Consider the following 18,561-nt stretch of genomic DNA (forward strand, 5'->3'; position numbering starts at 1 on the left):
GCCCCCTTCTTAAAACTGGATTCATCTAACATTTTCATATATGGATTTAAACTGCTTAAAAAAAATGTGACCTGCTCTCCTGCTTGGATCTCAGGGGAGATATGCTTAAGGCCAGAGCTCTTCCTCAGTATTTGATTTTTCCAGTGTTTGTTTTTTAAACTGACAGGTGCTACATTTCTATCTGTTGGTTTCAATTCTGCCATATTCTGTGTCTAGCCTTTTAGAGTGGCCAATCATGTTGCCTTTCACCTGAGCACTGCTGGTCTGGAGTACCTGGTACTGAGTAACTCTGTAATTGTGTTTTGTGTTCACAGATCATTTCTCATCTGTAGTGTGCCCCAAATGCAGCTTCATTTTCCAGGTCCTGATGCAGAATAAATTTTTCATCATAAGCCACAGCTTCTGTAGTATGTTTTCAGATAAGTGCTCTTGAGTTATTTTCTGTATCTTACACTAAAAGTAATCTACCAATAAGTTATTTTTTCAGCCCCTGTTACAAGAATGTGAACCTTGGTTGTCCTATTTAATACAAACTAAGATTTACATGGCTTTCCCTAATATTCTAAATATTGTACTTGGGAGCACTCTGGATAGTACAGAACTGCTATCCTTATCCTAGCGCCTGCTACTCACTACTGCCGTTGGACATTTCTGGAAAGCTGGGAAAGGGAGGAAGGCTGGTATGGATGGGGTTTTTGTACTTTTTTTTCAGGCTTTGACCATGTCATGGCAAAGATTTGCATTTAAACAAAGTGAATAATCTGAACAGAGAACTTGGGTCAATCATGGGATCAGTGCTACCCAAGGCAGCATGCTAAAATCTCAAGAGGAAAGACAGTAGCTGACAGACTGAGACTGAATTACTGGTTCTTAGTCTGTGAGCTGATTTATCTAGTCTCTGTACAGCTGCCAGCGTTGAGTGTTGAAGAGGTAGACAAGAACATATATTGACAAGCAGATGTGGCTAGGACCTGTACTGCAGACGGCTCAGTCTACCAAAGGAATGAACGGCTTTTATTTACAGTTGAACTCCACTGGTGTCAGGGATGAAGTGTCATCTTCTAGTCCAAGAATGAAGTCTTCAGGTAATGTCTCAGCTGCTATCTGAGCTAACTGGTCATCAAAAGAACGCAGAGTCCATAATTTCTCTAATTCATAGGTTTCTCTGATTTCTGGAAGCATCAGATGGATCACCATATTGCCTATCAGGAACAGATAAAAATTACAATGAAGAAAATTCACTGCTTATATTTTTATCAATGCACATTTCTCACCTCTAACTTCTTAGAAGAGTAAATGGTAGACCCCCTTCCTGCAACGTGATGCTGTGGAACTTCTGTTAACATGAAAATGAGGTCACCATTGTAGTACCAGTGATGGTTGTTAACTGTAATCCATGGGAATGCAAGTTGGGTCTGTCAGGTTCCTCTGGTCATACCCTGCGACAACTGTCTCCCAGGTTTCACTTTTCTGTCATCTTGTGAGCAAAGTCAACAGTCCTACTAGACAGGATTTGCCTCCAGGGCAGCTGTGTTCACAGCAGTGCTTCAATACCCACAGACATCTTTGTTTATACTAGAGAGGGGAGGGAATACTGCTAATAGTAAGCATCCTGTTCCTCAGGCACACAGCAAAATCACAAAGCTGAGAAACCCTGGCTTACAGCCTTGTTGTCCCACAGCACTCCTACTTATGTGTTATCTGGCCTGTGGGCTACCTCAGAGAGCCAGCACAGAGGTTACAGTACTGGTCACTGCCACTACTGCAAGAAACACTATGCTTTTCCAAAATGGTCCTGAAATGAAACTGGAATGACACCTTGTGAGCTGGCAAGTTTCATGTCAACTTGATACAACTATAGTCATCTGAAAGGAGAGATCCTCAGCTGAGAAATGCCTCCACAAGATTGGGCTTACAGCAAGCCAGTAAGACATTTTCTTGGGCTGTAGAGATCGCTCAGTGGTTAAGGGCACTGACTGCTCTAAGTTCAGTTCCCAGCAACCACATGGTGGCTCATGACCATCTATAATGAGATCTGCCCTCTTCTGCTGTGTCTAAAGATAGCTACAGTGTTGTTCATTCGTGTACATTAAATAAGTAAACATTTAAAAAGGGACATTTTCTTAATTAGTGCCCAGTGGTCCTGCATTATAAGGTGAGCAGCACTCCTCCATGGCCACTCCATCAGCTTCTGCCTCCTGGTGCCTTCTTGCCCTAACTCCTCTCGATGATGAGACAAATCCTCCCCAAGTTAATTTGGTCATGGTGTTTCACCACAGCAAGTAGGCTAAACTCTCAGATGACTGCCACCTGTCCCCAGGGTAAGCATACAGTATTGTTTTCCCTGTACATATCTGGCTGGACAGTGTTCTGAAACTATCACAAAGGCATACAGTATGTGTTCTACCAAAAGTGTATTGTCAAGAGTTCTTCCAGGAGGCAAAGCTTTCACATGTGACTAATACTACCTGATATAATCAAGTCAAACCTTCAAAACTCAAAATTTTAACATTGGTAAGTACTCATCAATTTGATTTCTACCTTTCTGCAGCTGAAAACAATGTTTAAGTAATGGGTATCGTAAGCCACACACTATTAACTTACCAAAGTCCACACACAGCCAGTCCTTAGTGTCCTTCCCCTCAATCTTGACATACGGATCACTTTTACATTTCAGGTGTTTATACTGAAAAACAGGCCGTGCATGCAGTTAGAGGAGGGAGGAGGCCCTTTAATACAATTCTCTTGTGATGACCCCAACCATAAAATTATTTTCATTGGTACTTCATAACTAGTTTTGCTACTGCCATGAATCATAAAGTAAATATCTGTGATTTCTGATGGCCTTAGGTGACCCCTGTGAAAGGGTCACTGGACACCTCCAAAGGGGTCACAGCTCACAGGTGGAAAACCACTGCTCTGGGAAAACAAAATATCCAGCCGGCTCAGAAGAAGGGAAAGTCAGGACAAACCTACTCCAACAGATATGTAAAACACAAACCCACAAGGAAACACAAATTCACCACCTATACCAACCAACCCACTAACTCTCATAAGAGAATCCAAAACTGGAGATAGCTGAAATGCCTGAAAAATAATTCTGAGTGGTTTTTTTTTTTTTAAAGAATTGATGATACAGAAAATTCAAACAAAGATGCACAAACTAAGAAAGTAAATAAAGTGGGTGTGATGGCACACATCTTTAATCCCAGCACTCAAGAGGCAGAAATAGATGGATCTCATGAGTTCCAGGCCACCCAGTGCTTCACAGCCGAGACCTTGTCTATAAATAAATGGCAAACTAGCCCCTACTTGAAATAGCATTATTCTTAACATAAGACCCACAAGTCTACTAAAAAACTTTGGAGCCTAATAAAAACTTCAAGGTGCAGAATACAGAGCCAATCTATATGAGTTTTTTTTTTAATTAATTACTTTGGTGGTTGTGTGTGTGTGTACAATAGTCTGAGTAAACAAATGGGAAAACACGTTAAAAAAATAACTTTAAAAAATTAAATATTTAGGGACTGTGATGGTTTGTATATGCCTGGCCCAGGTACTGGCACTATTAGAAGGTATGGCCTTGTAGGAGTAAGTGTGTCACTGTGAGTGTGGGCTATAATACCTCATCCTAGCTGCCTGGAAGCCAGTATTCTGTTAGTAGCCTTCAGATGAAGATGTAGAATTCTCAGCTCTTCCTGCACCATGCCTGCCTGACGCTGCCACGTTCCTGCCTTGAGGATAATGGACTGAATCTCTGAACCTGTAAGCTAGCCCCAATTAAATGTTCTCCTTATAAGAGTTGCCTTGGTTATGGTGTCTGTTCACATCAGTAAAACTCTAAGACAGGGATATATAAAACCCCCCAAAAAAGAAGGATTTCTATAACAGAAACTTCAAGACACTGAAAAAAAAAATCACAGAAGACACCCAACAGACCTTCTCTGCTCCTGATTGGCAGATAATGTGAAAATTACTTTACTACCAGAATTAACTTACTGACCTAATAAAATACCTACCAAAACTCCAGTGGTATACTTCTCAGGTTTAGGAAAAATTTAATGGGACAAGAAAAGACCATAAACAACCAAAGCAATCCTAAGGAGCAAGAGCACTGCTGACCCCGAGTTACACTGTGAAGTGACGGGTTGATATGGCCTGAGACAGCTGGCCCCGCAGTATTGCTTTTGAAGGGCCTGGTTGAGTTCCCTGCATCCTCATGGTGGCTTACAACCATCAGTAACTCCAGTACCAGGGCATCAAACACCACCTTCTAACCTCAAAGGCACCAGGCACACAACTGGTACACATATACACATATGATTTAAAAATCTAAAAAAATTATAATTAGACATAGGATAGTAGAAGACCCAGAAAAAAAACTATGCTCTGCCTACTTAATTTTAAGGAAGACAAAAACAGGTATTGGGGAAATGGCAGATTCGGCAAATGGTGCTGGTAAAACTGGACATCTACCTACAGGAAAAAAGAAAAAAACCTCATGGATCCACAGCCTTTAACTTAAAACATGAAACACTGAACCTAAGGAAGTAGCTCCAAGTATCAACAGACGGGGCTACTTGGAAATAAAAGACTTTCAGTCTGGCTAATTTCACAGTGTGATGTTTATTATTCATAGGTTCTTTATAGTACATCTTAATTTAAAAGAAGTTAAAAACAGAATGACTATATAGTCCAAATATTCCACCTCTAGGTGTATACCCAACGTTAAAAGCAACGGACAGTTCTATGACCATATTTAAAGTAGCAATCACAACAGCCAAAATGGATAAATGAGGTGTACAGTACAGAGGACGTTACTAGGGTGGGCTGTAGCTCTGTGGCAGAGCACCAGCATTCACAGATCCTGGGCTCAATCCTCACCACTGGACAAGGAAGAACAAAACAAAAGCTGGCACATGCTACAGCACAGGGGAGCCTTGACAACAAGTTGAGTGGCATAAACTAGAGGCCGAGCTGAGTGTATTTGTAAGATACTGAAAACCACATTCTTTCTTGCCCTTCTCATACAAACATTTTGTAAAAGATACTTGTAGTTCTTTGCTCTTGTGCAATTTCTCTGAAGAACCTCCCAGTTTTTTAAATACTCAGAAGCCTTGGTAACTTTTCATCCACCTCACATTTGCATTTAAGAGCTTCTGCCTTATAACTCTCTCCATCTTTCCTGGTCTTCTTGTCTCCAAATACTTCCTAAGAATGTTCCTCCACTTGACTGATGGTCGTGGTTTATTGCTTTAATCCCAGTACTAGAGAGGCTGAAAGCAGGAGGATCTCTGAGTTCAAGACCAGCCTGGTCTGTGAAGTGAGTTCCAGGACAGCCAGGGCTACACAGAGAAACTCTGTTAAAAACAAACACGTCTTCTATCTATCACATTGCACTAGGTTTGCTTTCAACCCATTTTTATTTAAAGGCCTTCTCTAGGCATCTCCAGCTGCTCTTAACTGCCTTTTCTTTGACCAATTGTTAACAAAGAGTATCTATCCCCCGTAAAATGATGTCAAAAGACATGAATTAGAAATTATCTGGACTCAACAGAGCTAAGTACTTGTTCCCAAACGTTTCACTTTGAAATATTATAAAAGTCACTCTTGTGGATTCTAGAATCCAGGCTTCCTTTGTAGCTGCTTGTGTGATGCTCCCATCCTAATGTACCAAGTCACTCTCTAGGTAAAGGTTCAAAACAAAGGAGAGCACCCTACCATCTTCACAATGTAGTGGACCATAGCATGTAAGTGTCGGGTGGAAGTCCCACTGCCAATTACAAAGTAGTCTGTGTATCTCATTTCTGGAGGAACCTTGATCACACAAATGTCTCTTGCATTTTCTTGCCTCAGAAGTGAAACCAGCATGTCGATGTCAAACTTGGCACCAATGTGATCTGAAATGCAGAAATGCTTGTGTCAGATGGCTGAGGAAAATACAGACCTACATTTATCTACAGAATCAGACTGACACAAAGTCTCCTGGAGACGGTGGAATTGCTCCTCTAAGAGTGTGTTTATATCCAAAATGCTTTGGTGAACATGAGGAGGATCCCAGGTTCAATGCTAGGTAGAAAACTCGGGAAGACAATGTCTAAAGACTTTGTTTTTCAAAAGATTAACAAGTGTGCTTCAGTGGTGGTATGTAGATGGCCCTAGTTCCAACCCCTAATACCACCTCCACTCAAAACCAAACAACCAACCAAAAAATTAGCTCAAAACTGAACCTGGAAACAGTTTCCTAAAGTACCGCTAGGCATTTCTAGGCAGAATGCTCAGATTACAGACGCTATTACCAAATGGAAAACTAGCAAATGGCTTTCTACTCACTAGTACTGAAATGAACAACATATGGCAAATGCAGAGAAGCTACACAACGACCAGCGGCATGGTTTGGAGAAGAGGGTAATATCCTAGGGCATTGGGCAAGTTAAATATAATCACAGCTAAAAAAGGTTACTTAACTATCATTGTGAGGTAGGCGTGTTCTCAGACAGTACCTGGTCCACAGCCTTCAACGGATATGAAGAAACGTGGCTGGTAGGACTGATGCTACTAAGACCAATCAGTCCATCTGCTATGACCCTGGGTTGTGATGCCAAAGGACGAATGTGGCCAGCGATATAACTGGGATTTTGAAAATAACACGCCATCTGGCCTCCAGGTCTCTTCGCTATGCAAAAGAAAGTTGGTGCCAACCACCTTCACAAATCCCTTCCAGCTCTGCGTCTGCGCGAATGGATAGTTCTCCGTCCCCGAAGCGCACAGGAAAGCCAAGGCCGCCTGGGTCAGGCCCGGCCACAAGCTGTCTGCCCGCGTACCTGCGGCTCCGGGCTGCAGGCGAGCGTCGCCATCCGTCCGCTCCTCGGGCTGAGACCCATGGTGCAGGCCGCGCATCGGGCTCGGGGTCAGGCAGGTCGCGGGCCCCGCGGGAAGCCATCGCTCTGCCAGCCGTGGAAGCCAGGGAACAGAAGCCACCGCGGGGCTCGCTCTCTGGGAGAACACTCTGCGCCACAGCAGCGGCCACATTCGTCGCGCGGGTGACCAACCCGGACCCATATCTATCCCCGCGACTTCTCTAGGAGGCGGGGCTTCCCAGCGGCTCCAGGATTTTACGTCACGAAGTGGCCGGGGCTGTAACCGGAAGTGAAAATTTAGACGGATTGGCAGGGGACTCATTTACTAAAGAACGACAAGGATGGTATTGATGGTGCTGGCTTACGCTTTTACTTCCCCCACTCGGGAGACAGAGGCAGTGTGATCTCTGAATTCGAGGCCAGCCTAGTCTACAGAGTGAGTTCCAGGCCAGTCAGCTACACAGAAAAATCTTGTCTCTTAAAAAAAGGAAGGAACAAAGAAAAAAGTGAGCCTAAATACTTTTTATGAGGCTGGTGGTTCTACAGTTAAGAGCACTGTCTGCCCTTCCAGAGGTTCTGAGAGTTGATTCCCAGCAATGACATGGTGGCTCACAACCATCTATAATGGGATCTGATGCCCTCTTCTGTCTTGTAGGTATGCATAAATAAATACATCTTAAAAGGAATTAAAGGTTGCCCACCTCCTTTTCCTCATCTTTCTCCTTTTCTTTTCTCCCTCTTCCTTCTCTCCCACTTTCTCCAGCCCCTTTAAACCCTCTCTAGCTCTCTCCTATCTCTTTTTCTTTCCACCTCCAAATATGCAGAAATTAACCCTGTCAGTTAGGAATTAAATAGTTTTAGCCATCTCCCACTGTCAAAAAAAAAAAAAAAAAAAAAAAAAAAACCTAAATTTAAGAACTAGAAAGATGGCTGATCAGTCAAAAGCACAGACTGCTCTTCCAGAGGACCTGGATTTAATTTTCAGCACACACATAGCAACTCACAACCAATTATAATTATTTCAGTGGCATCAAATGCCCTCTTCAGATGAAGTGTACACACAAACTGTACAGATATATATGTGGGCAAAACACCTGAACACATAAAAATACAACACAAAACAAAAATGAATCATACAAAAAAAGAAATGTTTGAATGGAGACATCAGGGATGGTTGATTGCTTCCAGCAGAAGATATAGGTTGGGCTGGAGAGATGGCTCAGGGGTTAAGAGTACTGACTGCTCTTCTAGAGGTCCTTAGTTCAATTCCCAGCAACCACATGGTGTCTCACAACCATCTGTAATGGGGTCCAATGCCCTCTTCTGATGTGTCTGAGGATAACAATAGTGTACTCACATACATACATACATATGTTTTTTAAAATAAGATATGGGTGATTAAATGAAAATCTCAGTGCTGGGTTTGGGATACTATCCTCCCTACATTGTTGGTCAGGGTGGCCATAGACCCACCCAAACAAAAAACCTAGCCTATTGCTTTTTGGTTGTCTACCTTAATTAGATGGTAAGACCGTATCACTGAAGACAACACTTCTTGTTTTCATGCTGTAACTAATCTAAAAACTTCTTCCTCGATGACCAGCTTTCACCGAGTTGGAGGTGGCATGCAGGTCACTGGTGGAGAAAAGTAACCAGTGTGCTTACCCTGAATGATATAATCCCGAAGCGCCAGGCAAGATGTGCCCACTGATTCAATAGTGGCATGAGTTATGGGGTTAACCAACCATTTTCTGATTAGATTTAAGCCCTACCTCACAGGAGGGAATCCATGCCTAGTCTTGTAAACCCTATCAAAGCAAAAACATGATTGGAGAGGCCATAGGTCCTGAGGAAACCTGTTCCTATTGCTTTGGCTTGTTGTCAAACTACCCTTTAAATATTTATGTGTACACTTATTACAGAGACTCATAACTGGTTAAAGTGCCAAAGCTATGTGACTGTTGAGTTCTAATCCCTCAATGGGACATCTATATCAAGACCTTCCCTAAGGCTCAGGGACCATCAGGGTGCAGGGGAAGGAAGGCTGTAAGAACTGGGGATTGGGAAGGAGTATTATGAAATGCTACCTCATGGACGTGAGTCACTGAAGCTATGGCTTTCTGCACAAGATCAAACCAATCAATAATACAACATAGAGTGGGAAGGAGCACATGAGACCTCATCCCTAGCTGAGGAGCTGTTGGCAAGAGATGGGAACTGTTGAGGAGGGCAGAGTGCAGCTGCTGTTGGTTGCTCGTGCTTTTGTGGATGGCCACATACCCGTGCGCATATCCGTAGCACTAATTAGACTCAATGGGCTATACAGAGAAAGGGCTTGAAGTGGGGGGGTGTTCAGGAAAGTGAGGGGGGAGATCTGGGAATAGATATGATCAAGATACATTATTATATGCATGTATGAAACTGCCGAAGGATAAATTTTTAAGTAGTCTTTAAATATATGCAGAGTCCTTTGTGGGAAGTCCACAAAGAGCATCTACTATTCTGGATTAAAGTGGGACAAAGACAGGGGAGTAAAGGCCTGGTTTGGGACTGCTTTCGGGTCAGCCCTTCACCTACAGCCTTTGCACGATGTTCCCACTGTGGGCAGCAGTATAGAGGCCACCTCAGTAAGAACACTGGATTGATCAGACTCATATATGTAGGGAACAAACTGAAAGCAAAGGCCAAGTACCTAAGAAGAAAGCTTCCCGAGCAGCCCCAAATGCACAGTGGAACACCACCAAATACACAGTAGGTGTCCCCAAGGTATTTGATACTATTAATTCTTTAAAGAAAATGGGAAAACCTAGCATTAATGTTGAAAAATGTCTTATTAGACTCAGAAATTTGCCAGGAGTGGTGGTTCATGCCTTTAACCCCATACTTGGGAGGCATAAGTAGCTGGGTTTCTGTGAGTTCAAGACAACCTGGTCTACATAGTAAGTTCAAGGCCAACCAAGATTACATGGTAAAACCCTGAAACAAAATAATAAATTCAGAAGTTGTATAAGCACCTGTGTGTACCACTACAAATACTTACAATGGTTCTGTTAGAGAAGTAAATGATTACGGAGGAAGTTATCTTCTCTGAGTTCTCGTCCCTTCTTCAGTTCTATTTCCCCATGGGTATGAAGTTGGTATTTCTTGACGTTTGCCATCTGCTCTGTGTTTCCACATGACTGTCCAAGAGCTTTGTTCTCACTTGTATTTGTTGTCAAACCATCTGCATATGCGACAGAACTTTATGTGATCACAAGGAAATCGATATAGTTAAACATTATCAGCCATAGACACATGCTCTGAAAATTGGCATCACCAAGCAATTCCATTGTACAAATGTCATACATAAACTAAGTAAAACATTTCCAGGCATTGTAATCTTTTGGGACCAACATGTAGACCTGCCTTTTTCCTCATATTCTCATAGAAGTCATCTGCATGGTTTCCATGACAAGGTGAACTGCTATCACATTGTTCCTTGTGTGTGTTCCTGCTTCATTTGTCCTAGACTGTAAACATGTAGAGGTCAGGGAATTCATACTGTGTTCCCTTTTGCACAGACAATACTACTGTAAGGTAGTAACATTCAATCAATAACATTCTCATTGATCTATCATGTAGAGCTTGACTACATAGTATTTTGCTATGAATTGACTTCATGGGGAAGATATTGTGAGAATTCTGGAATTTTTGGTTTCTCTAAAAAAACAGAGAAATATTGTAAGAAACTGTTTTCATTTAAATCCCAGAATGTGTGGGGCTGTGAGGCTGCTTCCGATTGTCAGCAGCAGCTGACTATGGTTTGCCCTGTGCTCTAGCAGAGGCGTGGTTCTACTTGCCGCACACAGTTTCTATGACTGTGATGGTTGGAATTCTGGGAACTTTTTAGAGGGTATATAAATGCTAGTGCCCCGAGAGGCAGGGAGGGTGGATGGTTGTTGCTCGTTGCAAGGGGTGGTGGCGGCGGTGGTTTTGGTTTGTTAGTAGTCATGCTGAAAGAAGAAACAAGAAAAAAGAAATTAGATTCAGAGATCTCTATCTCTCTCCACACCCCATCCTTCTTTCTCTCCTATCTAGTGATAAGGGCTGAAACTGGGGTGGGGGGATAAAGGGTGGGAAAAAGAATAACCCCCGAAGTAGCAAAGACTGACTACCAGCAATGCAGAAACAGGTAGAAATAAGTTAGATTCAGAGATCTCTATTTCTCTCTCCCCTCTGTTCTTCTTTCTCTCCTATCTACCGATAAGGGGGTCAAACAGTAGGATAAAGGGTGGAAAAGAAGAATCCACAAAGTAGCAAAGCCAGCTACAAGAAGAAATGCTTCAGACGTAGGCATTTGTATAAAGTTTATTAGAAAAATCCCATCACATGGTCACAATTAACAAGTGGCACTACACCCAAAGGAGGACAGAACATATCAGTAGGTTGGAAGAGGGGTCTTTGCTTGGGATTTTTGCTTGTGCTGCCCAAGGCTAAAGAGGCAGGATAAGTGGGGTGGTCTGTGGCTTGGGAGCTGTCCAGAGGCAAATCCACAGTCAACTTTGATCCTGAATCCAGGGATGTTGGGGGTCAGCCACAAGCACTGTGTTGTGTTGGGAAGAGTTGGGTTCTATAAGACACTGTTGTTCATTCCATAAGAAACAGCACACTTTGACCACCAGCTGGGCCTAGCAGCAGTCTCAGGGACCTTGTTTCTTAGAAATATAAGCCAAGTGGTTAGGAGCCCTGGCTGCTCTTTCAGAGATCCCGAGTTCAGTTACCAGCAACCATATACTAGCTCACAAATATCTGAAATGTGATCTGATGTCCTCTTCTGGCATGCGGATGTACATGTAGCTAGATCGCGTGCGCGCGCGCGCACACACACACACACACACACACACACACAAAACATAAGGCATGATTCTCTGCCTCTCTGCCTCTGTTCTGTCTCTGTCTCTCTGTGTCTCTGTCTCTCTCTCATGTGTGTGTGTGTGTGTGTGTGTGTGTGTGTGTGTGTGTGTGTGTAACTCCAGCACTTAGGTGACTGAGGCAGGAGGATAGTTGGATGTTCCTGGCTGTCTTCAGCTATATAGTAAGTTCCAGGCCAGCAAAGGGTACATAGCAAGACCTTGTCTCCAAGAAACAGAAGGGAAGGGAAGTGGGAAAGGAAGGGAAGGTAGAAGGAGAAAGGAGGGTACTGGATGGTAAAACCATGCCAGGAAGTGTAGTAAGGTAGAGCGGGTCTGTGAGCACACACCTGAGACTTAGGCAACTTTCCTCTCCCTGCCAGATTCTCAACTGGAATATGTGCCATGCTCCTCACATAAAAGAGGCATGTCCTATGGTTACATAGGCCCAAAACAGAGTTTTCCATGCTAACGAGGTACCTAAAGGCCTGGAGGGCTTAGCCAATAATCTTCCCTTCTTGCAAAAGGTATTTGATCTCAGGTCTACCGTAAGAAGTGGGTATGGTATGTTCTATATCAATTTTTCACCATAAACACCCAATAAAATGGTTTCAAATAAAATGGACTGTCTCTTACATCAAAATCCTCCCTGGGGAGCCATGGAGAAAGCCTTCAACTACAGAGCTGCAGCTTAATTCTCCTGTAGTAGGCCACTCTGAGCTTCTAGTCACAGCTGCCACCAAGCCTGCCTCTGCCAAGCTAAGGACAATCACCCCACTGGGACAAGCTGGAGCTACCCCTCACCCCTGGTACCCGACTCCATTTTCAGCTCTTCTGAGACTCCCAAAAGCACCTGGATGTCCAAGAGTCTAAGAACCCTGTGGCCCTGGCCTTGTCACAGGCTCAGGGATCCCAGAAGCAGCTCCTGTTTTCCCACCCCAGAGTGGTACCTCAGTGCTTCCCTACAACCCAACACCCACCCCAGCAGCCGCATGGGATAAGTACAATCGAACTCCCTGCATTCTGCTTTCTCAAGGGGCCATGCCCAATGGTGGAGCAGATACAGACCCACAGGAAGGTGTGGAGTGTTAAACCTGGTAGAGGAGCTATGCTGTGATATTGAAAAGAAAATTATGAGCAAAGCAATAGCAAGAGAATGTTTTGAAGTATGGGTGGAAGACGGCAGAGAGGAAAGGCAAGCATGGTTCAAGCTGCAACCTAAGAAAGTGAACTTTGCCACTTCCACCCTTGGCAACATCTGGAACAAATGCTTACATTATATTAAAGACTCAAGACACATTACAAGAGGCTATGGGACCTTTTTATGGATTTTTCTTTTGCCATAATATACAGTGTTTTCTTCTATAACTCACCTAATTGATGTACAGCCCCTGTTCTCAGCTCTAATAGTTTTCCCACGAAAGAATGTTTACTGCCTTGTAATATTTACTCATATGACATGAGCCCCCACATTCTCCATACCCTCCAGAACATGAATTCAGAACTCTCTCAGCCTCTATCTCCCACATAGTGTACTGTACGCATTTCTCAGGGTGGACCCAAGATTACCTTTTGCAGGGAGGAATGTCTAGGAAGGCAGCTTATTGGCTAAACCATCATGGCCTCTAGGTATCTCATTAACATGGAGAACTCTATTCTGGGCCTATGTGACCGATGGTCCCGTTTCCTATGTAGGGAGTGTGGCACGAGTTCCAGGACAGAAATTTGTCAGGGAGCAGGGAGTTGCCTAAGTCTCAGATGTGTACCCACCAAGTCTCCAGGTCTCAGACTCTACATGGTTTACTGTTCCCACACCAATCCCTTCCCCGGTTTCCTCCACCAACATCCATCCCTTCTATGACCACTTTGTTCAATGTTCTAAGTGTGATTCAAGCACCTTCATTTGGGGCTTTCTTCTTGTTTAACTTCTTGGGTCTGTGGGGGTGAATCATGGGTATTTTGTACTTCATGGCTATTATCAGTGCGTGCATACCATGCATGTCCTTTTGGATCAGGGTTACCCCCTTCGGGATATTTTCTAGTTCAATTCATTTGTCTGCAAAGTCATGATGTCCTTGTTTTTAATAGCTGAATAGTATTCCATTGTGTAAATGAACCACATTTTCTGTATCCACTCCTTGATTGAGGGACATCTGGGTTACTTTCCGTTTCTGGCTATTATGAATAAGGCTGCTTCGAACATAGTGAAGCCCTTGTGGTATGGTGGAGCATCTTTTGGATATATGCCCAGGAGTGGTATAGCTAGGTCTTTAGGTAGAACTATTTTCAATTTTTCAGAAACAGCCTGATTGATTTCCAGAGTGGTTATACAAGATTGCACTACCACCAGCAATAAAGGATTGTTCCTCTTTTACCACATCCTTGTCAGCATGTGCTGTTGCTTGATTTTTTTATCCTAGCCATTCTGATTGATATAAGGTTGAATTTCAGGGTTTTGATTTGCAAGTTCCTGATGACTAAAGAGGTTGAGAATTTCTTTAAATACTTCCTGCTAGTCAAAATTCCTCTGTTGAGAATTCTCTGTTTAGCTCTGCATCCTATCTTTTAATTAAGTCATTTGGTTTTCTTTAGTCTAACTTCTTGAGTTCTTTATATATTTTGGATATTAGCTCTCTGTCAGATGTAGGGTTGAGGAAAATCTTTTCCCAATCTGTAAACTGCCATTTTGTCATATTGACAGTATTCTTTGCCTTACAGAAGCTTTTTAGTTTCATGAGGTTCCATCTCTCAGTTGGCAATCTTAGAGCCTGAGCCATTGGTGTTCTGTTCAGGAAACTGTCTCCTGTATCAACGTGTTCAGGGTTATTTCCCACTTTCTTGTCTACGAGATTTATTGTAGTCAGTTTTATGTTGAGGTCTTGGGTCCACTTGGACTTGAGTTTTGTGTAAGGTGATAAATATAGACGTATTTGCATTTTTCTACATGCAGACATCCAGTTAGACCAGCACTATTTATAGAAGGTGCCTCCCCCATTGTGTTGTTTTGGCTTCTTTATCAAAAATCAAGTGTTCATAGGTGTGTGGATTTACTTCTAGGTCTTTGATTCGATTCCATTGATCAACTTGTCTGTCTCTGTACCAATACCATGCAGTTTTTATCAACATTGCTCTGTAATACAGCTTGAGGTCACACATGCTGTTCATTTATTGTTCAGGATTGTTTTTAGTTATCCTGGGTTTTTTATTTTCCTTTATAAAGTTGAGAATTGCCCTTTCAAGTTCTTTAAAATAAAAATGTGTTGGAATTTTGATGGGAATTGCATTGAATCTGCATTGGTTGTTTTTGGTAAGATGGCCATTTTTACTATGTGAATCCTACTTATTCATGAGCATGGGAGATCTCTCCATCTTCCAATATCTTCTTCAATTTCTCCTTTCATGGGCTTGAAGTTTTTGTCATACAGATCTTTCACTAGCTTGGTTAGAGTTATACCAAGATATTTTATATTATTTATGGCTGTTGCAAAAGGTGTTGTTTCCCTAATTTTTTTCTCTGCCTATTTATCATTATCATTTGTATAAAGAAAAGCTACTGGGTTTTTTTTTTTTTTTTGAGTTAATTTTATATCCAGCTACTTTTCAGAAGTTGTTTAGCAGGTATAGCAGTTCTCTGGCAGAATTTTTGGAATTGCTTGTATATGCCATCATTCAGCCTTGACTTCTTCCTTTTGAATTTTTATCCTCTTGATCTCCTTTTGTTGTCTTAATGCTCTATCTAGAACTTCAAGTACTATATTGAATAAATAAGGAGAGAGTGGGCAACCTTGTCTTGTCCCTGATTTTAGTGGGATTGTTTCAAGTTTCTCTTCATTTAATTTGATGTTGGCTCTTGGCTTGCTGTATATTGCCTTTATTATGTATCCCTAATTTTCCAAGACTTTTAACATGAAGGGATGTTGGATTTTGTGGAAATATTTTTCATCATCTAATGAGATAATTACGTATTTTAAAGAAGATTTATTTATTTATTTCATGTATATGGGTACACTGTCACTGTCTTCAGACACACCAAAAGAGGGCATCATATGCCCATTACAGATGGTTGTAAGCCACCACATGGTTGCTGGGAATAGAACTCAGGACCTCTGGAAGTGCAGTTGGTGCTCTAAACCATCTCTTCAGCCTAATCATGTGGGTTTTTCTTCTAGTTTGTTTACATAGTGAATTGAATTAATGAATTTTTATATATGGCATCCCTGGCGTGAAGCCTTCTTAGTCATGTGAATGATTTTGATATGTGTACTTGTATTTATTTTTGCATCAGAGTTCATACATGAGATTGGTCTGAGGTTCTCTTTGTTGAGTCTTTGTGGGGTTTAGGTTACTTGGTGATTGTGCCTCACAGAATGAATTACGTAGTGTTCCTTTTGTTTCTATTTTGTGGAATAGTTTGAGAAGTATTAATATTAGCCGTCTTTGTGGTTTTTTTTGGTTTTTTTTTTTTGTTTTGTTTTTTTGTTTTTGGCTGTAGTTACCCTCCTTGTGTTGAAATTTTTCTTCTAGGATCCTCTGTAGGGCTGTATTCACAGAAAGATATTGTTTAAATTTGGTTTTGTCATAGAATATGTTGGTTTCTCCATCTATAATGATTAAGAGTTTTGCTGGGTATAGTAATTGGGGATGGCATCTGTGGCCTTTTAGGGTCTATAAGATATCTATTTGTCTGGATCTTCTGGTTTCTAGGGTCTCTGATGAACAGTCAGGTGTAATCCTGATAGGTCTGCCTTTGGACATTATGTGACCTTTCCCCCTTACAGCTCTCACTATTCTTTCTTTGCTCTCCACATTTCGTGTTTTGATTACTTTGTGATGGGAGGACTTTTTCTGGTCTATTTGGTGTTCTGTAAACTTCTTTTACATTTATAGCCATCACTTTCTTTATGTTAGGAAGTTTTCTTCTATGATTTTGTTGAAGATGTTTTCTGGCTCTTTGTACTGTGAAGGTTTGGTGTTTTCATAGTGTCCATTTTCACAGTGACATTTTCTTTGTCTGATCTATCAATTTCTTCTATGGTATCCCCTATGCCTGAGATTTTCTCTTCCATCTCTTGTATTCTGTTGGTGATGCTTTCATCTATAGTTTTCATCTTTAGGTTTTCTATCTCCCGGGTTGCCTCCATTTGCATTTCCTTTATTGCTTCTATTTCCATATTTAGGCCCTGACCATTTTATTTGTTTCCTTCACCTGTTTGGCTGTATTTTCCTGTATTTCTTTGAGGGATTTATTTGTTTCCCCTTTAAGGGCTTCCACCCATTTATTGTATTTTCCTGTATTTATTTAGGAGAATTATTTATATCTTCTTTAAAGAACCCTATAATCTTCATGAAATGGGGTTTAAGATCACAGTCATCAGAGAGGAGTGTGGCCTTCTCCTCTCCCTGCCATGGCTTGTGCCTGTCCCCTCATATAGGCATGCTCTGAAAAGGGGAGTCACCTGGCAAGAATGTCACATTGCCAGCTGTGTTCAAAGCTCAGATTCTTCATTCACACCACCTTGAGGAAAAACAACAGACAGCCCTGTGCAGTCAGTGAATTAGCCGGCCATCAGACCAGTGATGAGTCTTGGGGTACTTGCAGAGCTATGGCTCAACTTCCAAGAATTCAAGGTGATGGGACCCAGTGTGCTGGCCAGGGTGCCTTTAGAAATATGTGTCATGGAAGCCGCATGTTTGCACCACCCAAAACCTAGCATCATTGGCACCACAGAGTAAACACAACCAAAAAAACAATATGCCATCTGTTCTGCCCTGGCTGCCTCAGCCTTACCAGCTTTGGTGATGTCTAAAGGTCATCTTATTGGGGAAGTTTCTGAACTGCCTTTGGTGGTTGAAGATGAAGTTGAAAGTTACAAGAAGATCAGGGATGACATCAAAAGGTCTATGCCTCTCAGAGAATGAGGGTTGGCAAGGGCAAAATGAGAAACCAGTGGTGGATCCAGCGCAGGGGACCCTGCACCATCTATAATGAAGACAATGGTGTCATCAAGGTCTTCAGAAACATCCTGGCATTGCTCTGCTTAATGTCAGCAAGCTGACCATTCTGAAACTTGCTCCTGGTGGGCATGTGGGGGTGTTTTTGCATTTGGGCTGAAAGAAAGTACTTTCTAGAAGTTGGATGAGCTGTATGGCACTTGGTGTAAGGCTGCTTCCCTCAAGAGTCACTATAACCTTCCCATGCACAAGATGATGCACACAGACCTTAGCAAAATCTTGAAAAGCCCAGAGATCCAGAGAGCCTCTGAGCGCCACACAAAAAGATTCAGCGTAGAGTCTTGAAGAAGAATCCACTGAAGAACCCGAGAATCACGTTGAAGCTGAACCCTTATGCAAAGACTACACGCAGGAACACCATTCTTCACCAGGCCAGAAATCACAAACTTCGGGTGGAAAAACTGGAAGTGGTGGCTGCTGCACAGGCAGCCAAATCCAAGAAGATTGTTCCAGAGAAGAAGCCTGCAGTAGGCAAGAAAGGAAAGAAACCTATGGATGTCAGGAAGCTGAAGAAGCCTGCAGGGGGAAAGGTGGCTACCAAGAAACCAGCAGAGAAGAAACCTACCACAGGAGAAAAGAAGCCTGCAGCATAAACTATTAAAGTTTGTTAAATTCCAGAGAGCAAATAGATACAGCCTATTTGAGTAGTGAGAAGAATAAAAAGATTACAGTCACGCTCTTCGGGTGTGTTATGGGACCCTGGGGCTGCTGTAGTAAGAGCTGGCTTCTGATGGTGCCATATTGCATTGGTTTCTGTTGATTATGTTCTTGTGTTTGCCTTTCACCATGTTTGTCTCTGG

At 42.3% G+C, this 18,561-nt stretch overlaps 1 protein-coding gene and 1 pseudogene across 2 annotated transcripts; one reads left to right on the forward strand and one right to left on the reverse strand.

Annotated features, from left to right (window-relative positions):
* Positions 1–995: 995 nt before the first annotated feature.
* On the reverse strand, positions 996–7,087 carry MALSU1 (mitochondrial assembly of ribosomal large subunit 1). Its single transcript, XM_080932061.1, has 4 exons — positions 6,825–7,087; positions 5,722–5,900; positions 2,605–2,686; positions 996–1,202 (listed from the first exon to the last, which is right to left on the reverse strand). The coding sequence occupies exons 1-4, from the start codon at positions 7,060–7,062 to the stop codon at positions 1,015–1,017; spliced, it is 687 nt and encodes a 228-aa protein (XP_080788187.1). The 5' UTR covers positions 7,063–7,087; the 3' UTR covers positions 996–1,014.
* A 10,006-nt stretch (positions 7,088–17,093) lies between these two features.
* On the forward strand, positions 17,094–18,354 carry LOC308432598 (large ribosomal subunit protein uL4-like; annotated as a pseudogene). Its single transcript has one exon. The product of its transcript is annotated as a large ribosomal subunit protein uL4-like (transcript).
* The last annotated feature ends 207 nt before the right edge of the window (positions 18,355–18,561 follow it).

This window comes from Micromys minutus (genome assembly GCF_963924665.1).
Source record: "Micromys minutus genome assembly, chromosome: 18".
NCBI lineage: Eukaryota > Metazoa > Chordata > Mammalia > Rodentia > Muridae > Micromys > Micromys minutus.

Coding starts and splice junctions, on each gene's coding strand:
- MALSU1 (XM_080932061.1), bottom strand. CDS start 7,062: ATGGGTCCGGGTTGGTCACCCGCGCGACGAATGTGGCCGCTGCTGTGG. Junction 2,687..5,721: donor TCCACTACATTGTGAAGATG/GTAGGGTGCTCT, acceptor CCTGTTTTTCAG/TATAAACACCTGAAATGTAA. Junction 1,203..2,604: donor CTGGCTGTGTGTGGACTTTG/GTAAGTTAATAG, acceptor TGTTCCTGATAG/GCAATATGGTGATCCATCTG.